The sequence below is a fragment of the Fukomys damarensis genome, unplaced genomic scaffold (genome assembly GCF_012274545.1).
Source record: "Fukomys damarensis isolate Sample0158 unplaced genomic scaffold, DMR_v1.0_HiC HiC_scaffold_11, whole genome shotgun sequence".
Classification (NCBI taxonomy): Eukaryota; Metazoa; Chordata; class Mammalia; order Rodentia; family Bathyergidae; genus Fukomys; species Fukomys damarensis.
The window spans coordinates 45,292,526-45,317,593 of NW_022900923.1; the positions used below are offsets into that span (position 1 = coordinate 45,292,526).

General features: G+C 44.6%; 2 protein-coding genes across 4 annotated transcripts in view; both read left to right on the forward strand.

The window, feature by feature from the left end:
• Positions 1-9,209, forward strand: part of LOC104854615 — an 85,836-nt gene extending 76,627 nt beyond the window's left edge. The window contains exons 35-38 of the mRNA XM_019205844.2: positions 1,571-1,594; positions 2,432-2,507; positions 3,701-3,805; positions 7,574-9,209. Coding sequence (XP_019061389.1) covers positions 1,571-1,594; positions 2,432-2,507; positions 3,701-3,805; positions 7,574-7,586 — 218 coding nt within the window. The 3' untranslated portion in view covers positions 7,587-9,209. The remainder of the gene's footprint in view (positions 1-1,570; positions 1,595-2,431; positions 2,508-3,700; positions 3,806-7,573) is intronic.
• Positions 9,210-13,520: 4,311 nt separating this feature from the next.
• The window catches only part of Cd46 (CD46 molecule), a 30,797-nt gene continuing 19,249 nt past the window's right edge, over positions 13,521-25,068 (forward strand). Inside the window, exons 1-5 of one of the 3 annotated variants that reach the window (XM_033762234.1) lie at positions 13,521-13,760; positions 20,726-20,911; positions 21,225-21,327; positions 22,808-22,893; positions 23,659-23,856. In XM_033762234.1, the coding sequence (XP_033618125.1) occupies positions 13,649-13,760; positions 20,726-20,911; positions 21,225-21,327; positions 22,808-22,893; positions 23,659-23,856 (685 nt within the window). In that variant the 5' untranslated portion in view covers positions 13,521-13,648. The remainder of the gene's footprint in view (positions 13,761-20,725; positions 20,912-21,224; positions 21,328-22,807; positions 22,894-23,658; positions 23,857-25,068) is intronic. The other 2 variants (XM_010613154.3, XM_019205864.2) reach the window with 2 other exon arrangements.

The following is a 25,068-nucleotide window of genomic DNA, read 5'->3' on the forward strand; positions in this document are numbered from 1 at the left end:
ATATACATATATATATATGCACACACACACACACACACACACACACACACACACACACACACCACAGAAAACAAACAAGTGTCTTAGGAGAGGCTGCTGAGGATGCCAGTCCTAGACCTTTCTAAAGAGCACACCAGGAATTAAATCACAAAAGGGCCCAGGCTTGGAGTGACAGCCATGGGAGTTCTAGAGCAATCCAAATTAAGAGAAGCAGCTTCCAAGTACAGGCATCGAGGAATGAACTTCTGCCACATCCCCATTTTGGTGGCCCAGTGAGTTCAGCCTGAAGGAACCAAGATCTTCCATGGCCTCTGTTAGCACCTTTAATACAGGTTAAATGTGTGTCTCAAGACCAGTATAAATACAGTGTCCCATCCAAGCCAGATCTGTTCAGCTTCAGAAATGATGTAAAAACCAAGACGTCTCCACTGGAGTCTCTGAGAAGTTAAAGGAGGATTACATGATATGGCACGTACAGAAATGCCCTGAAATCCACCTGACTCATTTCTATCCCCCAGGGTCATAACTATTACAGCAGCTGCCTTCCGAGAACTTAGCTTCTCTCTTTTCTACCCAGACGTTCTCTCCAGAGATCCAGACAAGTTGGCTCATCTGTCCCCTTGTGCTCCCACCTTCTGGGTCTTCTTCAGTCACAACAGTGCCTGTGCAAGCACCTGGTCCTGAGGTCAAGCCCCAGTACCTAAATAAATAAATAAATAAGGTTTTAGGTGACCTCCCAATAAAAAGCAAAATATGATGAAACCAGTATCGTTGCATGTTGAAAGAATCATTATAAATGGGCAAAAATTCTTAAGAGAAACAGTCAGTATTTGAAGAAAATAATATGAATATTCATGTCCGTTAGCTCCCCAGGAATCTAATCTAATGAAATAACATAAAAATATTTTATGCATTTTATTGAATTTCATGACAAAGAAAACTGGAGACAATTTAAATATGCTATAGAAATCATGGGATATACTCTGGTCCATCCACCAGAAGAGGGCATATTAGATACGGTCCTCACCCATTCATCTCTGGCCCTGCTCCCTTGCCTGCTTCCCTGCCGCCATGAACTAAGCAGCTTTGCTCCGCCAGGCCCCTCTACCATGAGGTTTCCGCCTTGGAGCCAGCCGACCATGGACTGATCCTCCTGAAACCCAGAGTTAAATTAAACCTTTCCTCCTTTAAATTGTGGGTGTCCAGTATTGAGCCTTGTTAACAGGAAAGCTAGTATAGGAAAGTACCAAAACATTTTTGAATACTAGGATTATGAGTGATGTTTTTATTTTTACCCATCCTATAAACCTGCTGCTCAAATTATATTACCTTTATGATGAATGTATTATTTTAAAAAGAAAAAAAATCTTCACTTAGGACACAAGATAAAATGAAATAGAAATAAAAACAGACTTTTTATATTTGAAAAAATTTTTATATTTTTATAAAAGCCTTTTTATATTTAACTGAGTACTGAAGAAAAATCAGGATGTATTGTATTAGCTAAAGCTTTTGTTCAGTTATATCATGTGCAAGACTGAAGTTTTTATGGTTTTTGTCTTTCTTTTAGACTCACATGTTCCCATGATTGTTGGTAAGTTGTGTGAAAGGTTTGCTGAGAAATTCTAGCATCTTTAGCAGTAAGTATTTTCTTACAATTTTAACAAAAGCTAAAAAGGGATTGAATTGTCTTGTCTTATAAATCCAATTTGAATGAAAAGTAAAGACAAGTCTAGACCAGGATATGGCTGAGCTGTTACCTTAATGCACATAGAGCACCTTTCGTGTTTTAACAAATCATTCTTCAGTGTCAGAAATTCTTTTTGTAATAGGGCTATAAAAGGCAACTTCCTCTTGCTTAATATCCAGGGGTTATCCTTCCCGGTAGTAATCCTGCCCATTTATACAATCTGAAAGCCGGAAGGCAGATTGCTGAGTTCACTTCTGTGGTCTGCTTCTGTAAGGAGATGGCTTTGAAGTAAGAGTTTGCACCCGGGAGAACGGGCATGCAGAAAAGATGGCAGCCCATGGGCCCAGCAGCTGTGCTGTCCCCACCAGAACCGCCCTGCTCACTCTTTCTCTGTAACCTAGTGGTAGTGAGCAGAATGCTGTACCTGGGGAAAGCAGAACTTCCAGTTAAAGCTTTAAAAAAACAATAGGCCTGCCTGAATCTCAGCTACCCAGGAGGCCGAGGCAGGTGGACTGCAAATCTGAAGCCAGCCTGGGTAACTTAGGAAGATCCTGTGTCAAAATAAAGAATAAAAAGGGCTGAGGACATGGCTCGGGGGTGGAGCACCCCTGGGTTCAGTCGCTGGGCCGGGAGACGGGCGGCAGTCTCCAGTGGGACTGGGTACTAAAATGGACTTGAAACCCCTGGATACCGGTCATGCATTAATCACTTTGTTTTGTTCCGGGTTTATTTTTCCCCCAGGCCTTTCCTGTGGTGTGATCCTCTTCATTCTTGCCATAATTGTTTTCTGTTGGATATTTCTAAAGCGCAAGAAACGGTATGTAGAACCATACTCTCTCCAAGAATATGTAAACTGCTGTTGCTTCCTCATGGACGTCAAAGGGAAATAAGAGAAAACCTCAGCAACAACCAGAATATTACCTCACAGGGAGCAGTGGTGATTCGTATAAAAAGGGCCCTTGATAAGTAAAATAGAGAAGTATTTACACTGGAGGGAAATACATGTGATACTAAGAACATTTTTATAGCTACTGTGTTAAGAGGGACTGGAGAAAAAGAGCAGGTACCAGACACATACTGCAGATTTTGAAAATGGAAGCAATCTGAATAGGGTATTGCATTAGCAAGGCCACTGGTGCCGGAGAAATTAGAAATTTCTCAATGAGCTGGAATTGCATTTATTTTTTTGTTCATTTAGTTTGTTCCTGTTTCATGGTGTAGGCTCCGAATTTTTATACATTATTGTTACTATTGACATGAAAAATAATGAAAGATCTCCTTTTACTGGCCATTGTTATGTACAACCAGCCCTCAGTACCCACAGATGGTTGGCTGTTGGCCTTCTCTAGGTTTTCTTTACAAGCAACAAATGCCATAATCACCTCTAGATCACTTCATACCCACAAGGCAGTGTAAACAGCTGGATTAAGGGTTAGTGACAAGAAAAAGTCTGTACGTGCCCAGCAGAGTTGTAATTTGTTTCAAATATTTTTGATCGGAGGTTGGCTGGGTGCCTGGTGTGGTGTGCGGGGGCGGGGAACGCAGAGCCCACTGACAGCCCCTGCTGTTGGGATCCGTGGGTGTTACTAGAACCCAAAATAGAACGTTCTCTGCCAGAGGAAAAGGAAGCCCTGTGTAAGGGCTGCAGTGCCAAAAGCCATTTGCGTTGTAAAGTTTGTCAGAAATCTCCTGGTAAGCCCCATTTACAAGCAAAATTATTTTAGAAATAGCATAATGTATTAAAACGTGAACACCTGTCTATAAACAACTTAGTCTTTCTGTCCCGATACACAGGGTGGTTTGAGAATTACCTCCCAGTTCAAGTTTTCAGTTAGTATTGAAAGATGAGATTTGAGTATTCTTTTTTCTTTTAGATATCTTATAAAGATATCAAGAACTCAAGTCAAAGTACAGTGTATCTTAAAAATCTCAAATTGAAAGTTAAGAATTCCTTTCAAACTGAAACATCTAAGACAGTTTTCTGATTTTTCCCCCTTCTCTGCCAATTAGCAATGAAAGAGTTGAAAAAACTAAAGGAGCAGATGTCCATTTGTGTCCTCACGAAAATGACTGTGTCCGTCCTCAAGCTCAGCTAACAAGTCAGGAAAACAGCAGGTAGGAAAACAGCACCTACTGACTGCAAAACATGCAACAGTACAAACACTGAAAAAGGAAACAATCTGAGCAGGGTACTGCGCTAGGCGGAGGAAGGAACTTACGTGGTGAGCCAGACGTGCACTCGTGTGTCGGCGCGCTTGTCTGTGTCTGGAGTGTTTCCATTCCCAGGGATTCCTGTGAGGACCCTGGCAGTGCTAGGCCCAGGCACTGCGTTTGCAAAGCACCTACGTTCTGCGATGTGTGCAGTGAGTTTCTGAGGAGGAGCGCGCTTATGCTTATGCGTCTCTTAGGAAACCCACCAGGGGCTCCCTGGCCTCACCTCCAGCCCTCCATTCTCTGTTAACGTGTACACCCGAGGCTTCACTTTCCCTTTCCCTGAGCTCTGACATTCACTGAATTAATTCTCTGCCTCTCTCGCCCTCCTGTGACTCCTCCCTGTCTGTCCTCCACGGGGGTTACCCTGACCCACAAGCCGGCCTCAGTGCAGCCTTACCATGAGCTGAAGGTGCCCGGTAAAAAAGAAGGTAACACCACAACTCAGAGTGGCACATGACAGAAAACTGAACGTCGCGAGTCATGAATCAGACCGTAACAATGTCAGGGATCCGAAAACTACCGTCCATGAGCCAAGGCCAGCAGGAGGCCACCTGTGTCCGGAAATGAAGCTTAGTGGCACAGTCACACCCGCCTGTCTCCCTGCTCTCTGTGGCTCTGTCCCACTCCAGCCGGGTGGAGCCGAGAACAGTAGCATTCACCTCCTGGTCCTCGGGGGTGGGGGGAATTTGCACACCCTGAGCTATAAGGGATCTTCAGGAATTGCTGGCCACTTCCTGCCTTGGCTTCCCACCCCTTCTCAGACACTCTTTGCTCCAGCACTCCTGCCTTTTGCTCAGATCGTTCCGTGTACTTCAGGGCACCTCATTTCAACTCGTGGGCCTCTTACAGATTCATAGCTCCAGTTTTCTGTGTCGTGCAGAGCGCTTGGCCCTTGCTTACTCTGGCTGTGAACAGAGTCCTGACATACTCTTTCTGTGGGTTCTCAACCGTGCACATGGCTTCTGGAGGCTGCTTTGTAGAATGCAGAAGCAAAAGTGCTACATCCATTGTCCCGTTCCTTACACTCACGCACATTGATGTAAGCCTAGTATTTCACACCAGGAACCCCAAATTCAGTGGAGGGCAGTGGAAGGGTCTCAGAAAGGGAGAGATCGGAAAAAGCATATTTTGGGCTGGGGATTTAGCTCAGCAGTTCAGTGGCCTGCCTTGCAAGTGCAAGGACCTGAGTTCAATCCCCGGTAACAAAAAAAAACAAAAACAAAAACAAAAAAAAAGGCATATTTGTAGTTGACCAGGATAGAGGTATAGACAGCTCAAACTGTTCTAAGCAAAAATCTATAGGTTTGCCCTCTGCTTCCTGTGCTAGAAATGGATTTTCAGTGCCCTGCGTTACTGTCTGGCTTCCTAGGCACGCTGCTTCTCTTACAGCCTATTTTTCCTGACTGTTAGTGAGAGTAAGTGAAGTATGGATTGCTTTCTTAAAAAATCAGAATTTATATGTTAGTCTTGGAAGCTTAAATGACCAAATCTGATAGTTGCGTATACTGTGGGTTATGCAGCGAGGACAGCAAGAGGGTGTAAAAGTCAGGAGATGAAAGTGGCATGCTGTCCTAGAACTGTACCTTTTCTCTGTGCTATCCCAGTAGGTGGGAGGGAAAATGGCATTATTTCTCTATTGACACAAATACACATGTAAGGGAACGGATGATTAATCGTGCAGGAGATAAAGTCAGTCAGAGTAGTGTGCTTTGGTGAATGCTGTCAGTTACTCCGCAGTGTTCATTTCCCTTTTCCCTGAGGGTGCTTGGATGGAAAAGTTGTTCAAAATGAAGTCCAGGCCGGATGTGCTGCCCCAGTTATAAACAGACAAAAAGGCTATGAGAGCAGTGGCCATTTAAATGGTTTTTTAAAAGTTCCATGAGTGTGTAAGATACACTTTGTGTAGGATCATTCCTTCCGGATTACCACTTACCCGCTCCCTCCTTATCTAAGTTCCATTAACCAGGCTCTGGACTCACTCCTCGGGACCCCTGAATGGCCCCCGTCCAGCATGATGTCCTCTCTGAACTCACGGCAGCATTGCCTGCCCGAACCATTTGGAAAGTAAAATGTTCTGTCATCAGAGCAATCAGTGCTCATGATTGAAAATGAGAAATATACAAAAACGTAAATGTAAATGGCCTGTAATAGATTCCACCCAGTACTGGTAAAAAATTTTAAGATTCTTTGCACATCATTTTACATTTGTAGGGTTATATTTTGAGATTATATTGATTGTGCAAAAGAATCTTGTCTTTTATCTCTGCCATCCTTAAAACTGGATGTAACACATCCCATCGTATTTGACATTCATGTCTTTTTTTCCTTTTCACTGCTGCGTGCATTCGGAGGTCCGTTCATTCCTCATCAGCCACATATACTGTACCACAGATTCTGCTTTTATTTCCTTTCCCATACTAAAGTATTAACTTCTGGTGGGCAAAGACTTTTTCAATTTCCTAAAATCTCTCGAGTGTAGAGTGAATTAAGAAGTGTTCCATAAATACTTGAGCATTAAATTTATCACAATTTCGTTTTTCCTTGACCTCTGTGAACTTTCAAGTTGTGCCTCAGCCTGTCTACTGTTGGTCGCCTTTTAATGGGAAGGTGGAGGTCTTCAATAACTGTCTCACATTTGCTTTTTAAAATTGGAATTCTGGCCTATTAACAAGATCGAGACCAATTGTAGCAAGATAGGGTGGACAATGGGCAGTGAGTTGGAGTCTGAGCCCAGCTGAAGACCTGGCCAGGTTTCGGGGGAGTGGGTGGTACAGGTAAGGAGGTGTAGGTGCTGAGGACCTGGCTGGGTGTCGAAGGACGCACACATGAGACCTTCTGAAGGAGATGCAGTAGCAGGGGATGCCAGGAAGTCTTGTGAGACAGAGAGATTAAGCAAAGGTCTGGTAGCGCTGATACCTGGGTCAGGTGCCACGGAGGGCCTCACAGGCGTCTGTTCACAGGTGGGAAGTAGCATTCCTGGCTAGAAGAGAGGCTTTTGCGCAGCAAGAGAAGCATTCGGGTGTTCTCGGCTGTAGTAAGAGGGTGCCGTGCTCTGAAGCTGACACCTTCCCAGGCTGCCAGCCGCCCCTGCTTTCACTGTCCCTGCTTCCGCCACTTTTCAGAAGGGAATCAAGTGAATGTTTTTGTTTTTGTTTTTGTTTTTGTTTTTCCGTTTAGTGTATTGGTACTTTTTAGGTATACAGTACAGTCACATTCATCACTGGGATCTTGTACCTTTACATGATGTATCTTGGTTCCCCATTCCCCTGCCCTCCCTTCACCCCCTCTACCCTTTCCTGTTTACAAAGACGTCGTTTCCACTTTTCCCTTTTCTTGTATTTTTTCAAGTGAATGTCTTATACATTACGCATGACCCATATGTGATCTGGAATGAGGCTCTTTTCACTTCATTCCACAACTCTGTGGACTACTTTTCTTTGACAGAAGAGAAAAGGCAAAGGTCAGGTTACTCGCTGATCTGATTCGTATCTGCTCCATGTCTCAGTTTTTCCCATTCTTCCCTTGCCCTGCTTAGCAGCCACAACAGAGGGCAGTGAGCAGCCCTGGGGATTTGTAGTTTATACGCCACGTTAGCGGTGGGACCATTAGCACGTATGTTCTTGTAGTTCACCATGCTGCCATCTAAATAAAGATACCCTGTTATTTCAGTGGCCTTCTTTAACAAAGTGCTAGAAAGCTGCTGGAAAACACCTCAGATCACATGTTGCTTGGAGAGGCGCCAATTCATCGCAACAGAGTAAGATCCGAGATTCCTGAAGTCTTGGAAGCGACTTCATAGAGATGCAGACGGGTCCCCCGGAGATGAAGATGTAAAAGCTTTTCCAGTATCCAGCAGAGCAGCCCCTCTGTCTGTCACTGTCCCTCCCTAACCTCTTTGCCTCCAGCTAGGGAACGAGACTGCACTTTGAATGTAGAAAATAGTTTTGTTTATTTATAGGAAGACACTGTTGCCTAGGAGTTCTGGTTTACAAGTCTGTCATTTCTCTTTCTTACTTTAAAATGTTTGGAATGTGAAGTGGGCTGATTACGTAGAATTTGAAAATGAAGGGAGATAAAAATAAATAAATTAGCCACTTATACTACTCAGTGGTAACTACTGTTATTACTTTAGCTCATTTTCTGCCAATCTTTTTTATATATGTCTCTTTGTACACACACCTATCTTTCTTAAATAATTCCTCTATTTTATAGAGTCTACACCTTTAGACAAATTGGAGTTAAAAAATATATATATAAATTTTTTACTTTCTCTATGGAATGAGAGTGAATTTTGTGTACTGAAAAGGCATTAGATAGTTATGGAAAAGAGTGGTCAAGGGTAATCGGGAAGTATCCAAAAAAGGTCTGAGTATTTTCTAAGTTCTATTTCAAAAGCATTTTGTATCTTGTTTTGTATAAATATGTGAAAAGTTGAAATAAAAGAATTCTAATTATAGAAGCTTATTTTGTATGAACTGAGAATACACTAGATTAACTAAAAAACATAACTTTTAGGAATTTATCAATGAGTACCCAAAGGGCTAAGTTCTGGTGCCTTATTGCACAGTGGAAAATCATAGCTAACAATAATCTATTATATATCCAAAAAAGAGCTAGAAGAAAAGACTATCAGTATTTTCACTACAAAAGAATGATGAATGCTTGAGATACATTTAGCCTCCTTTGAGTATTACACAGTGTATGTATACATGTAACAAAACATCATACGGTTTCTCATAAACAAGTATAATTTTTGTGTCAATTTTTAAAAATTTTTTTCAAATTCTTATAGTTTACTTTAAAAATAAGCCATTCCATATCTTTATAAAACAAAAATTGGTTATTTTAAGAACCATGCTAATAATCTCTAGGAAATATCAGAACAGACGCACATAACAGCTTCATAGAATTATCACTAATTGCTGTGTAAGTTCATGTTTTAGTAGCTGCTTTAATGTGTTCTTTCATATGTCTCTTGACACTGATATAAGGGTGTGTTACGACTGTGTCTAGACATCTCCAGAAAGCCTCATGTGGTCACAGGCGGGGCTTTTTAGAGGTGGCTGGTTCTAGAGTGTGTGTTTTTTCATGGTGCAAGGCTGGGATTAAGGATGGGTGATTACTAAATCTGTCCACTGATTGTTTGGCACCATCCTAATCCCAGCAGCCTCGATAGAGTATAAAAGGAGCAGCAGGAAGCCGCTGAGGTTGCTTATTGGTCCCCTTGCTTGCTTTGTCTCCTTCTGCCCACCATGAACTGTTTCTCCTCTGCGATGCCTGTCTGCCAGGCCTCCCTGCCTTAGAACCAGACAATTATGGACTCAAACCTCTACAAACTATGAACTAAATAAAACTTTCCTAATTTAACCTTGGGTGTTGGATATTTTGTCTCAGTAAAAAGAAAAGTAACTGAGGCAGAATTCTCTAGTCATCAACTTGAATTTCAATTTAAAATTATAGAAGATAGAATAAACAGCAAGAAAAGCCCACTGACCAAAGAAAAGAAGTGCAATTTGTGTCACAAACAGGAATTGCCTTATTTCGAGAGTTCTCAAAAATTCAAAGACCCACCCTTCTCTCCTGCCTCCAGTGAACAGCCACAGGCAGCCAGGTCACCAGGAAAGAAGGGACCTAGCCTGTGAGTACATGAAGAGATGCTCAGTGATGGGATTTTTTTCCTCAGCCAGATCTTAGCAAATCTTTTATTATTTCTTGGGAGTTTGAAAAAATAATTTTTAAAGGAGAACTAGAGGCTAAGTATGTTGATACCTGTCTCTAATCCTAGCTACTTGGAGGCTGAAGCAGGAAGCTTGCAAGTTGAAGGCCAGCATAGGCAGTTGGACAAGACCCTGTCTCAAAATAAAATTAAAAATAACAAATAAAGACAGCTGAATACAGAGTGAAGCCCTGGGTTCAGTACTGGGAAGGGTGGGGCAGACAGGGCTAGAAACAATGCTTATCATGGGAAATACCATACATACTATAGGAATAAAATGCTACATCTCCAATTTAACTTGTATTATTAAGTAATTCTATTAACTTCTGACCTTAAAGTTTTCATCAGAAAAATGGGCTGGACCAATTGTTTGCTGAAGCTATTTCTAGTGCTAATATTTTAACTTTGTTTTTTATTTGATTTTTGTATAAAAAATGTTAAGTTAATGCTAGTTAAAGTCTATGACTCAGCCTGGGGGTGGCAAATGCCTATAATTCCAGCATTCTGGGAGGCTGAGGCAGGAAGATTGCAAGTTGGACCCCAGCCTGGGCAACTGAGCAACTTATTGAGACCTTGTTTCAAAATAAAAAATAAAAAAGGGCTGGAGTTGTAGTTCAGGGCAAAGGCACTGGGCCAAATCCCCAGTACCACCAAAAAGAAATGTCTACGACCTTTAAATAAAATTTGCTCTTTTAAAAGAAAAAAAGATTTTATCTTTCCAAATTTATTTGTAATATTTTATATTTTCAAGCCTTCAAAGGCAACATGAACAAAAGGAATGCGTGTTCCATCTGAGAAATGCCAGTTTCCCACTCTGTTACTTTCAGAGTCCCTGGGTTGGGTGTGGAGCACCACACCCACATTCTTGCTGGTAAGTGGGAAGGAAATCAGATACAGTTAACAATGAACTAAAGGTCAGTTGGATGGCAAGTGCTCAGGAAGTCCCAACAGGCCATTGGTGCTGCTACCCCAACTTCTGAAAATCCAAAGTAAATATGCCAACTGAGGTGGCCAAGACTTGCTTAACATCAAATGTCAAAGAGGCTGGCTACTTAATGCCATTCCCCCCACACCCCTCTAAAAGGACTTAAAGGAAGTCTGAAGTCTAAATGTCAGTGTACTCCTGGCCCACAAACATACACAGGCATCCTCTGTCCTTTGACAGGTTGACACAGTCTTCAGGGGTAGTCTGAGGAATCCCTGCTTTTACTCAGCAACTTCATTCGAAGCTGACTCTTGACTCTTCCATTATCTCAGAAGCTCAGTCAGCTCTGCCTTTGAACTTAGTTGTGAAAATAATCAAGGCCAAGGCTGAGGCACACACAGTAGCTCCACTTCACAAATAAGCCTGTAGTGCCTGACGGGTTTTTCTAGAAGATTCTGAAAAATCTCAGAACTTGCACACCATTGGTCGGTTCCTGCTGAGAACCAGACTGTGTTAAGTGTACCTGACACCAACGGCAGGACTCTTCTCCCGTACAGTATTTATCAGGTGTTCGCTGGGCACATACTGTTGATCTTGGCACTGAAACACTGCGGAGAACTCTGTCCCTGACTCAGGGAACCTGTCCGGAAAGGTAGGGAACAAGGTCCGGAACCTTGCAAACAGAGCCCTACTTGGGTCAAATAGAAATTTTAGAAAACCGTTGTGAAATTCTTTATATTAAAGAGTGTCTTGGGGCTGGGGATTTAGCTCAATTGTGCCGATGCCTGCCGCATGAATGCAAGGCCCCGAGTTTGATCCCTGGTACCAAATTTAAAAAAAAAAAAAAAAAAAAAAAAAAAAAAAAAACTAAATAAAAAAAAACTAGCTTGATGAACCACAGGATGGAAGTTTTATTGGCTGAAACAAAGTTTCAATAAAATGGTACGCCTTGAAACTAGGAAGCCAAACAGTAGCCAAAATATTTCTCCTAACTTTTTACTATACTTCACAAGGAAAAAATCAAATCTTCCACATCTGGAAATAAACAGGCAGTGTAATATGTACCGTTATAGAAACGAGTAAGAGATTGTTTTCACAAGTGCTGACACTGAGCTTCCTGCCTCTGTCTCCACGTGTCCACCTCTCCGATGGTCATCGTGGACATCAGGCTTTTGTATTCTACTCGACTTCATTTTGTACACCACCGCCACACTTAGTGTTTATATGCCTTGCCTATAAGGATTTTTTTTTTTTGTCACCAAGGATCAAACTTGGGTCTTTGCATTTGTGAGGCAGGTGCTGGAACCACTGAGCTAAATCTCCAGCCCTTGCATATAAGGATTTTAAAAGCTGTATTCTGATAACAAAAGTAAGTCCCATGGTTTGGTGAACCAGGAAGTCTTCGGGACACCTCAGATACAGAGATGTACAAGTCAACTCGGAATTCCCGAGGATGCATCTGCAGTGTCTGTGCTGAGCATCCAGATTCTCACCACTGTCTCATACACTGGCCCTGTGCAATACAGCTATGGACAGAACCACAGGTCCATATAATGGAGGATACAGCGTAATTCACAATGATTATATACCAATTAATATAAATGTGAACTGTCTGATTCCAATGTGAAAGGCACAAAGATGATGAATTTTGGGCTACAGTCCTTTTATGTGTATCAGTATAATACTTTTAGTTTAATAAAGGCATATTCTGATTTGGACTCTGTCTTTTCCATTTACACACATATCATTTCCAACTAATACTCTTTTACAATGCTGGCCGCATAGAATCCCATCACATAAAGGTAGCTACCATCAATTCCTTAATACCCCTGGCTGGCATGTAGAGTTTTTTTTTTTTTTCTTCCAAAACTATAAACTTTTGCTCCCAGCTCTGATTTCTTTGGAATCAACTCACAGTGGAACTGGGGCCCACAATCACGTTCACTTTTCGCATACTGAAAAGTGATGTTAAAAACTAAAACACTGCTGAACTTCCCAACGTGTTCATACACTGGTTGATGTTTTTATTCTTCGCCAATCTGAGAGAAAGAAAATGTCAACTTTATTTTTGTTGGCAATGCCAGTTCTGTTGCCTTTTTTAACCAGTTTTTTTAATCCAGCACAGGTTTACTCAGAACTCAGCAACTCAGTCTTGCTCAATCTTAATTTTCCAGCATTGCCTGATAAACAGCTTCAGTAGAAAAGTTCTCCACCACCCACCGCAGAGGAGTCCCACCCCCAGTTCTTGCAGCACCAGCACTAGCGCCCCTTGTCTGTGTGTTCCAAGCGGTACCTTATACTCCTCTCCAGCGGGCCAGCATTTAATGGCTCAAGGGCAGAGCCATTTTTAGCATTCCCGGGATGCTAAAGGCCTGGCGTTGCTTAATAATTTACCTCCCCCTGCGCCCTCGCCCTCTCGGGGAGGAAGAGGAAGAGCAGATTACCTGGGGGTGTCGTGGCCAAGTCTTTGACCTTACGCAAGCCGTGAGAGAAGGCCATACAAAAGTTAGCAGCCTCCAAGCAAGAAAAGCTAAGCTACAGTCCCAAGCAGCGCCTGACGAGGCCAAGGCGGGGAAGGGCGGGGAGCAGCGGAGCCAGCCCGCCCGCCGCCGCCGCAGCCTCGGCCTGTTTTTAGGTCTCTGCGCTGTATTTAACCCGCGCTCCCGGAAATGATGACAAGGCCAGCGTCGCTGTGGACCTTTCCTGGGCAGGGTGCCGTCGCTGCTTGTGGACGCCGAGGCTCCCGGTATCCAGGTGCGCTGCAGAGGACGCGGCCAGAGCGCAGGGTTGCAGAGGCGCCACCCGTGTCAGCTGCACTCTTATCAGCTCGGGGCCTGGACCATCAGGCTGAGGCCCCGCCCGCTGCATCAAGGCCCCGCCCTACACCCTTAGAATTGGTCTATCCCCGTCGGGGTCCCGCCCTACCACCCTCCGATTGGCCCATCCCGCTCTGCCGCGGACACTTCCGCGGCCAGGCCACGCCCACCTGTCTATGGCCCATTACACCTGGTGAGTTTGGGATTGTTGCGTCTGGACAAGCGGGATCAAAGGGGACACACCTGTGCGCTGCCGGCGCTCAGTTCCTCTGCGCAACTCCGGAAGGATGTTGGCGTCTTCCGCGCCCTGCACGGCTCTTCGGAGTCGCGATGCTCCGGGGCGGCTCCTCCTGGGTGCCTGCCTGCTGGCCGCGGTGTCGCTGCTGGCCACCTGGTCAGGTAGGACTGGGGCGGGCCCTGGCTGGGCCGGGGAGGGCTCTGCCAGGGACCGGGCCTGGACGGGTGGTTGTGTCTTCGGTAGGTCTCTTGTAGCCCTGGTTTACACGTGATCTTACACGTGATCTTTTTCTTTTCCATCTGTCCATGATGTTATCTTCCTGTTCCCAACCATACAGACCTGGTCTGATTCTGTTACCTAAAGGTTTTTGACATTTCCCCACCTTTCATTAAGACGTAATTGAAAAAAGCAACCTTAGATTTTTTTTTTTTTTTTTTTTTTTTCTTATAACAGGGATCAAACTCAGGACCTTAGGCTTGTGAGGCAGGCGCAGTGCCATGGAGCTAAATCCCCAGCCCATGAACGAAGCAACCTAAAAATCATTGTTAACCAAACCTACTGAGAAACTATCCTAGAAAGGACTGATAAACAGTATTAGCCTGGTTTTCACCTACAGATCATACACTAAGGTTTATGTTTCGGTGACTGGAATATTTTTGAAATGCTTTAGAATCCATCCTTACGGGATAAATCTTACAAAAGCCCAACCACTTCATACGCCCTGTATTTGCTGTTTCTATGCCGCGCTATGCTTAGGATCTTTTAATGGTGCGTTTCTTTCCTTAGCATGCTCCACTCAAAGCATTTGCCTTCCGCGTCCCCATCCTGTGCATGGAGTACTCAGCGACCAGAGACATCGCTACTTTTACGGTCTTTCTTTCACTATTGGTTTACGTGCACACACGCATAAATATAAGTGAGCACTTTATTTTGATCACGGATAACCTCAGAGCCTGACGCGTAGTAAATAATCTAAATATTTGCTAAGATTTACTGGCAGAAATGGATTAAATCGTGATATTAATGAATTCGTTGCAAAGCAAGAGGAGTGAGGGGAGGACCCCATCTGACAACTGTGGGGAGGCCGTGACTCTCCCTCTCGGAGTGTCTCCCTGGCTGCTCCCAAGGCCTCCCATGAAACATTTTCCTTTCACTCACTGCATAATGGGCTGTTTGATCCCACAGACACATCTGGGGTGCCACCTGCTCGGGGAGAGCTTCTCCGACCACACTCCCCAGCTCATAGGTCCCTACCTAAACCAGCTTCTCTTCTCTACCTCTCTCCTTTTCCAAGGCAGAGATTTTGGCTGGCTCCAAAGGCCTTTGTTAAATACCAGAGAAGTGTCATCTTTGACCTGGGCAATTCCTCCCACTTCCAGGAGGAAAGTCCTTTAAAGAGCTGTGCCCAAGCAGCCTTTTTGTGTTGCTAAGGTAGGGTCAGTTAAGGCCAGTGCACTCCCAGGACCCCTGGTATTCCAGGCTTGCTTCTCAGTGCTTATGAAACAGTTCACTTCTCCGCCAGTGTGGTGGTGCATGCCTATAATCACAGCCCCCAGAGGCTGAGGCAGGAGGATCTCCACAAGTTCCAGGCCAGCCTGTGCTACATAGCGAGACTGTCTCAATAAAAATGAAACAAAATGCACAAAGAGGGTAGGTAATAGGGATAAAAGATAAAGTCAAGAGAGATGTGAAACCTAGAAAAAGTAAAGCTGAGAGAGAACTGAGTGCACTAGGCAGGGAGAAGAGGCGGATAAAATAAGTGTGGCATTTTCAGAGCAGCCTCCTCTCAGAAGGTTTATGGGCAGACAGTGCTGGGTGGGAGGTCTGCCCTCTCCACAGGGGCTGCCGAGCGATTCGAGGTCACAGAGGGACCTTTGTCGAACTGTGGAGCCAATCTCATCCCTCCAGAGCGGGGCTGCTCTTTTGGACGAAGTCCACAGTAGTCAGTGTCTCTTGTCACACATAGTCTCGTCTGCCAGTTTCAGCTCCTTTTCTTCTTTCTTTAAACCAGGACCACAAGTGCTTTTGTGGGGCATCAGCATCCTCACTCCGCATGTGAAGGGGGCAGAGTTCGTGTGGTTCATTTCTGGGTTTCCATGTGGTTAACTTCTGGAGACAGGAAACTCAGGAAACGGCCGGCTCTCCCTGGCCTGTGCATAAAGCTTTCAGAAATTCTGTTCAATACGAGATTCGCGCCGGCATAGGCTCCATCACTGCTCCGTGCCCGCGGGTTTGGGGAACGGCTATTCTAAGGGCGCTGTAGGAGGACGGTGGTCACAGGGGTGCACAGAGCCTTCCGTGTGGGCTGTAAAACACGGAAGTGCTGGCAGTGACCTGAGAATTGTGCGCTGGGAAAGCCCCAGGGAAGGCAGAGCATGTTTCCGAGGCCAGATGAGGGGTGGCTGAAGCCTGGAACAAGGGCTGAGCAGGGCTGGCGGCCACTCAGGGAGGAGGGGTGCTCAGAGCAAGGATGAGAAAAAGGCACCCAGATGAGGCACTGCCGGGCCACAAGCTGTCACGCCATGCAGCAGAGGAGGCAAGGAAAGTGGAGAGTGCTCGACCGCAGGGTCTTCGAGAGGAAAGAGGCTGGTTAGGGACAAGCAATCGCCTTCCGAAATGCCACCGGAAATCGCGCTGTGGTGTTGGTGCTTGTCCACCCAGCACGCCAAGCCCTTCTGTGGGACTTAGACGTGCATCTAAGCTGAGGTTGCTTTAATTTCTCCAGGCACAGCAGTAGCCTCTTTCCCGACCCTAAGCTGTAGGTAAGGAGGAGCAAGGCAGCCCCGGCTGGGGGCTGCACCACACCGTCCTGGGAACAGCGTTGGCTGTGGTGCGCTGTGCCGCCCGGGAGCCAGGCGGCCTGGCTGGACCCTTGGTTCTACGTGTGCTCAGGATGTCTTCTCAAGCAAGTCACCTCACCTGGTGACAGAGGGAAAGAAAACATCTATCCCAGAGGATGACGAAGGAGACGACATTCGCAAAAAGACAGCTCTGGCACAGGGAGTGCCGGCTGTGTGTATATTTGGAATTCACCTCTGAGGGTATTAAAATTGCATTTTGAACAATGGCAGTGTGGTTCACAGTGAACTAAAAAGTGTAACTATTTCGGCATGAAAGAAGGAAAAATTCTGACAAAGGAGAAGTGGTTGTCACAAACCGACTAAGAATTGTTCAAAGGCTGGCATCGGTATAACCAAGAGAAAAATTCTGATTTGCTGGTGTCTCAGACAGAAGCTGGCTGAGCAGTGCAGAGTTGGAGTCATGATCTGTGAGAGGTTAGAGCGGTGACAGAACCCAGTCACCTGTGCCTCTAGGTCCTGGAAATGCGTGATGACACTGTCCTCGGGGCCACAGCCCCACCCCGTGTGGGTCTGAACAACAAACAAATACACTGTAAAATGTGCTATGAACGGAGCGCACCAGGGCTGCACGAGGACACGTGACCCAAGGTTCTAAAGTGAGCGATGGCAAGAAGCTTGCAGGAACAGCACTACGGAGAGGAGGCCGGAGGACGTGGGGTGGGAGGAGTGGCCCTGGTCTGGCCCAAAGTGAAATGAAAGGATGCCCGAAGGCTGGGAGTGCCGAACACCCGCACTGCGAGTACCCGGCATGACCCGGGAGAAGGGGCCAGTGTGGGCAGGGTCCGGGAGCAGGGGATTTCAAAGGCCTGTGGTCACCTTCAGGGCCTGGGCGTGGCGCTGGGGCGTGTCGGGAGCAGGGAGCACAGGTAGTAATGATGGGCAGACGCCAAATGCCTTTCTGAATGCCTTTAATCACACAGCACACTTCTCCTAACTACCGCCCGTCAGTTGCCACTCCCTATACCTGCACAGATCCAAGGAGCGCGACTTTCTTCTGTAAGGTGCTTCGCACGTCAGTGTCAGCTGTGACCAGTGTCCTCGCCCCCAGGGGTGCACTCTGGGCTGGTGCCTCCCGATGTCCTGGGTCAGAGTCTTGGCTGTGACCTCGTACAAGATCACCTATGCGGCCAGTGGCCACCAAGTCTCCTGGTCACCGAGTGTGACCAGCTGATCTTCTGTGCTCTCTCTTTTGTACTGTTCTTATGTCTGTGTGGCACTGATCTGGGCTTATCTATCTATTACATTACATTACTTCACACACGAGGGTCCTACAGGTGCTTATCATATCGGGGGCAAGTCCTACACACACACACACACACCCATTTTGCACACCCTGCATGGGCTCTCCCCACTTAGTCTTGTTCAGTCAAGGCCTCTGTCACGGCGTCAGGCTCAGTGACAGCTTCAGTGACAGGTGTCATTGGAAAAGGATGGAAATTATATAATAAATTTTGCACTAAGTGTTTGCTCTCCACACGGAGCTACTGAAGAGTGAGTGTCTGGGCACGACCTGAATCACGGCAGGACACAAAGGGTCCTCTGGTCAGAGTGTGAAAATGTGCTCAGAGATCCAGCGAAGCCAGTGAAAGGTGAAAAGGCACAAGAGGGGACCTCCTCAGAAACGCTGGTAGCAGTTCAGATGAGAGCGAGAGGGGTTTGGTAAAGGGGTAAGCTAGGAAGGCTGAGCAGGCCTCTCGGCCAGGGAGACGGGACTTGGTCCCTGGGTGTGTGCGTGGCCGAGCTTTTCCAGGTCGCCTGAGGCAGGGGCCCCGTCCCAAGTTGAGCTGTGTGGGGAACCCGGCACCTCCCCAGGGCAGAGGACCTTGGAAGGCAGAGGTCCCCGGGGCAGTGAAGACACACGAGAGGAACTTGCAGAACGAAGAACACCAGGTCCTCACTCAGAGCCGTAATTCCCCACCGGCAGGAGAGGAGGTGAACCCCTGAGGACAGGAAGCCAAGGCCGTCCTTTCTGGGAAGCCAAGGACAGAGTGAAGGGGAGAAAGATGGAATGAGTAGCTCCAGATGTCATGGGGGAGGTGACAAACTCCCCAGGAAGAGACCATTAGTAGCTTAACAAGGAGGAGCCGTTTGATGATTTTGATGGCGGTGGATGTGATTTTTGGTGATGTGGTCCCAGAAAATGAGGGAAAGAAAATAGGGAAGTGTGTCACCAGGTATAGACGTCAGAGTCTGCATTTTGAGGAAGCAGGTTGTGACACAAGTTATATGGCATTTGATGTCCCTTGTATGAGAAACCTAAAGTACAAATGAATTAAAGAATAAAATGAAGGAGAGATGGTCAGAAACAGAAGGGTAGAGATGGAGTGGAGATCGGGGTGAGGGTGGAAATGACCAAGATACGAAATGTACACGTACTGATCCCCCTGAACAAATACAGCTAATAAGCAAACTAATAAATAACGTGCCACAAGCGTACGCTCCAAACCCCCCAGGTACCTACCTGAGTGTGGCATATCATGTTAGAGTCGTGATTTTTGCAAGCAGGGTCTAAGTGTAGAGCAGGGGCTTGATGCAGGGCATCCAGTGGACAGGGCGACTGAGCTCTCCTGGATCAGCCGGTCGCACCATAACCATGGCGACTGCGATAGCATCACAGCTTCAAATCTGGCATCTCGTGAAATACCTAAAAGTTAAGATACCAACTCTGGGGTGTGTCGTGTGCAGATCTGAACAGGAAGGAAATTCGGTGTTCTGAACACTGGCTTCTGCTTTGGTGGCTCCAGGAAACCCTGGAATGACGTTATGCATCCAGAACGGAATTACAGGATGTTTTGAGTCCCTCCCTTTTTCTTATTATAAAATGAAAACATGCTAATCCCAGCACTCCAGACACAGAGGCAGGAGGACATCAAGCTTGAAGCTGACCTGGGCTACGTAGCAAGTTCAAGGCTGGTCTGGGCTACATAGTGAGAGCCTGGCTCGAAAAGAAACACAACTGTATATTAGCTCTTTTGTAAAACAATGGTTTAAATTACTGTGGCTTTTTATTTTTGTTTTAGGCCACTGACCGAAGACTGCCAACAGATGGATTGCAAAACCGACTGTAAATAAAACACTGGCTGCGATATGGAGAGACATACTCACAGAATTTAGACTATGACATTGTGACACGGCAGGAAGGAACATTTCTCACGTTTAGGGAAACAGACCTTTGTCCTTAGCTCCTTTCCTCCAGTAGAGGCTTTAGGGTTCTTTCAGCAGCTTAGGCCTTCGCCTAATGTTACCGTATTTTACATAATTGTCCTAACAGGTTAGTTAGGGTTATGAGGGCACAGATAACTAAAAAGCAGATGAACTGCTGAGGTGAAAGTGACACCTCTAACGGGAAAACAAACTGTAACAACCCTACACGAAGGCACACAAAACCTGAAAGGGCAGCAGTGTAGTGGCTCTGCTGTAGGGATGCGTTACATAACCAGCCCCACAGCTACTGCAGGGAGCTTTCTAAGGAAACGCACGATGAAGTGAGGATGAGGCAAGATTAAATTGTGCTTTATGTTCAGAAAGCAAAGAGTGAATTAAAAGTTTTTTTTTAAATCCATGCACAAATAAAATTGAGTTCGTGCATGAACATCCAACAGAGAAAACGTTTATGTTTGAATGACCTCTCGTGTTCATTTATATGGACTGAGTGGGACGAAAGTGCAGACGATAAAGTACTTCAGCCTGTATTTATTTTGATCTATGGAAGCTACAATGCTTATTTGATTATCCCCTCACCACAGCATTTCTCGGGTATCCACGAGGTGCAAGGTATAGCAGAAAAGGAAGACATAGGCCCTGACCCCCGAATTTGCCTTCTAAAGGACGACAGTGCTCAGAGTGGCCAGCTCGCCAATCTGTGTTTCAAACTATGGGACAGCAGTCTGGGCAGAGTGCTACGAGCCAGAGAAGTCTTATTAGAGGAGGTGTTAATTTTGAAAGGATTTTTTTTTTTTAAGTGGAGGAAGACGCATACTTAGGTCTGTTTTTAAGGCCAAAACTGTGGATGGCACCCTTTGGTTTACTGTCAAATGGAGATTCAGTTTATTCTGAAATTAGCCCAAAGCCACTGTGATGTTATTTTGAAAAATCAAGGGGTGTCCTTGCACCTACTGCCTGCACTAGAGTAAAAGCACAGAACAGCTGTTTAGAGCTTACCAACGAGCTTGCTGTTCTTTCTGCCTGAGCGAATGCCCACCAGTCTCTGGCTGGCGAAGGTGGTATTAATACCTCACCCTCCTGCTCTTGCTGCTTTCCCCCAGAGGCCTGTGTGCTGCCGCCACCGTTTGAAGCCATGGATCCTATAAATCCTAAGCCCTATTATCACATTGGGGAAAAAGTGGAGTACAAGTGTAAGAAAGGATACAATCGCCTGCCTTTTTATCTCATGGTTGCTACTTGTGAGAAGAATCACACGTGGGTGCCCATTACCGACGATGGGTGTGTCAGTAAGTAGACATGACTTAGGGTTCTTCTGCTTGCGCTGGAGATTTTCACACATTTTAGAGTGTGTACATCACTTTTGCAATGACAATTTTCTCACATGACACAAGGCTTTTGATTAAGTGTTTTTTCAATCTTTGAGAAATTCCTAAGGAATATTTCTCTTGGCAGTTGGTTCCCTAGTAATGGTGAATCTTACTTTGCCCTTATAACATAGTAGTTAAATAAAGAAAATAATATTCTATGAATTCAAAACAGCAATGCAGGACTTTGGGTTTGGAAGCTGGATTTTAAAATTTCACAATTCTTTTCTTTTAGAAATGAAATGTTATTATCTCAATCCTCCTCCAAACGGCAGGATAGACTACATAAATGAAACTTTTGCATGGGGTGATCAAGTGCTCTTTACTTGTGTCGATGGGTAAGTCGCTTCTTAGAAGAAACAAGGTAAACATTGCTGATTCCGTTCCTTTTTCTTGCCTTCTTAGGCATCTGAGTACATTTCCTTTCATTTTTTTTTTTCTTTTTTTTTTGGTGCTGGGGATTGAACTCAGGACTTTGCACATGTAAGGCAGGCAGTGGTGCCACTGAGCTAAATCCCCAACCCCATTTCCCTTAATTTTGCTTTCTTTGTGACAAGTTTTACTCCTATCCATACAGCCCTTAGGTGCTTAATGCACATAAGATGTCTAATGAAGAGAAGGAAGTTGACAGGAAGCAAAGCTGTACAATACTTACATGGAATGATAAGCCTATTGGAAGCATTGGGAGTGCAGTGAAGTGTGGTGACTTTGTCCTTCACAGCAGGAAATGGGAGGTAAACTACCAACCGAAGATGCTCTTCTCCAGGGGACCGGCCTTAATCAGACTATACCTGACTGGTTGATCTGGTTAATAAAGATCTTTCAGCTGGAAAAGCTTATTTCTGAGAATTGAGACAAAGAACTAAAGTATCTCAAAAAGAGGACCTGGCGACTGAATACGAGCCTTTGCTCTGAGGAGTGGAGTTCTTTTAATAGTATGCAGTGGGGATGCTAGGCATGCATGAGAAGTGTGCTCCTTTGTAGCACACTATATTTAAAATAAGACTGAGTCCTGGGCGCGAATCAGCTGTGACTCTCCACATGCAGGTTCACTGGCTGGCTTGTTTTTTTAACTTGATTAAGTAAAAATGTTGCAAAATCCCATCTTAGGTTACACAGAGAGAGCTTGCTAGACTCTTTGAGGGAACCAAAGGTTATAGAACTTTCCCAGGGGAGCTGTAACCTTTCTGAGAAAGACAATATATGCAGCACTGTCAGAGTGAAATAGTAAAGGAGACAGCGAAGTAGGATGATTCACGATGATGACTGTGAGGGTCTGGAGGAGAGACTCCTGTGAATTTCTGTCATCGAGTAGCATGCCTGGGTAAAGATCTTCGATCTAAACGACAGAAACAAGAGCCAGCACTCCTCCCCTGGCCACAGACTCGTTCTCCCAGGGGCCCTGTGAGGCGCGATTCCTGTGCTCTTTTGAAGAGCAAACCGGGCAAGAGAAACTGGGAGTGGTTTGTGCAGCCCTGGCAGCCTCAGTCGCAGAGCGGAGACCTGAACCCAGGCGGCCGAGCTCCAGCTCCTGTCCTGGGCCCTGAGCAGAGCGTGAGCAAAGGATTCCAGACGCAACTGCAGGACGAACAGGCGGTCTCCAGGAGACTAAGGCATCAAGACATCGCTCCTCTCCAGCGGTGTGCTCGACCGAGAAACTCTTCCTCTGATTGAACGCAAGTTTATTTGGCAGTTTCACTGTATACTGTTTAAGAAATCCATCACAAACTACCAAAAAGCAGAGAGACATTTCCCTCACTGTTAAGTACATCTTGTTAACCACTAAAGGAAACAGTAACTTTTTCTTTTCTCATTTAGGTTTTACTTAGTTGGTAGTGAAAGATTGAATTGTGAGCTTAAAGACGATAAGGTGCGTTGGAGTAGTAGTGTCCCAAAATGTAAAAGTAAGTAAATTCTCTTTTTAAGGTTTAGACTGGGGCCAGGGGATCCCTTAATGCATTTAGATTAACAAGTACCCCAAAGAGCTTTTCTTTATGTGGGGCATGGCTCCTAATATAGATCATATTGGAATTAAACTGGAGAGGTTTTACACAGGATTATTTATTAACTCATTTCAAGGACAAAAATACTCAATATATGTTAACATATGGAACATTTTTATGGAATATTTCAAAAACAGAATAATAAAATAGTGACATCTCATTTTTGCCATTTAGCTTGAAGGAAGACGTCTGGGGTTGGGTAACTGTGTAACCAAGGTTCATGGCCCCCACAGAAATCACTGTACCGTCATCCTGAGGTTGAGAAAAGAGTGCTGCTGTTATTGTGAATCCCGATTTAAAGAACAGATGTATTTACAAGTTATAAAATAGTTCTCAAGTAGTGCTCAGTTTTATTATTAAGCACAGGTATATTTTCTTATTAAATTGCCAGCATTTCTTATAGGAGAAACCCTGGGCTGGCCTTACAGATGAATATAGGTATTCTGTACCATACCAGAAAACTTGATCTGGAAGTTCATTTCTGTATTAAAAGTTTGAATTGGGGGTAATACATTTCTTCTTAGAAAACCTGCTAGGTGGATACTGAATTTACACAGCTAGCTTAGAGAACTCTTACACTGATGAGTTTATTACGGGCAATTCAAAAAGCTTTACTAATATTGTGTCAATTTTGTCTTTGCTTCCACCTTCCTCTCTTTTTAAAAGAGATTTTGTGTGGGCCACCTCCAAAGATAAAAAATGGAAATTACACCTTTAATGACATCGACGTGTTTGAGTATTTGGAAGCCGTGACTTACAGCTGTAACCCCGTCCCGGGGCCGGACCAGCTTTCCCTGGTTGGCAGCGAAGTGCTTTACTGTGCTGGCTACGAAACATGGAGCAGCGCGGCTCCTGAGTGTAAAGGTGACCCATCTCTCCGTTCGTTTCTCCATTTCTAATTGTGGTGGAAATATTTTGTAATAATTTTTGCCTACAAGTAAGGAAAAAAAAAAAGGCATATGTGTTTCTGCCTTGTGGAAAAGTAGTTTCTCATTTAATTTACTATAGGTCAAGTCAAATCAAAAAGTAAGTCTAGTTTCAGAGTTCCCTGTCCCTCACTCCAACATGTTCTCCGCATTCTGTTCAGTACATTGTGAACTGCTGAGTTTATGCACCAGTTAGGATGCTTTTGTTTGAAAAGCAACAAAAACAGTCATTTAAAAATAAGAAAGTGGTGTGTCTTGTGCCACAAAAACATATAAGTTGTACCTACAGGTAAGGATAAAGCCGATTATAAGAGAGTAACCCTCTTACTGGATATTGAGTGATAAACTGAACAACAAAAATGTTTTTAAATGATGAAGGTATTGTCACCGAAAGCATGGTGACACTGAGAGGAGTTTGCTCCTTGGATCAGAGGCACCCGGAACAGCAGCAGAGTAGTCCTTTCAAGTACTCAAGTGATATCTGCACCGCAGAAAATGGTCTCAGCAATAAGGCCATTTTAAACAAATATTTAAAAATTCAAATCAGCATTTTATCTGATCACAGTGGAATGAAAGTACAAATCAATGACAAAGACAGCAAGGAGATCCCCAGATAATTGAAAATTATGCAAGACCCTTGTAAATAACCCATAGCTAAAAGAAGTCAGGCAGGAAATTCAAAAGTGTTTTCAGTAGAGTAAAAATAAAAACACATATCAAAATATCAAAGTTAGGGGAAAGTACAGTGAAAGCATTACTTAGGAGGAAATTTAGAGCATGAAATAATTATGTTAGAAAAACATTCATAAGTTAATGCTTTAAACCTGCACCTTAAGAAACTTGCAACAAATTAAACTCAAAGCAAGCAAATGGAAAGAAATCATAAAAATAGAGCTGACATCCATGAAACTGAAAAGAGAAAAAGGCATCAAAGAAACCAGTTCTTGAGGATAAAGTAGATAAACCTACAGCCATCAGATGTACCAAGAAAAAACACACAAATTACCAATATTAAGAATGAAAAAGAGGACATCACCAAAGATCCTATAGATATAAAAAGGATAAAGAAACACTGTAATAAATATTGTGTAAAATTTAGTGCCCTTAAATTTACCGGCTGAAATGAAATTTTATATATATATATATATAT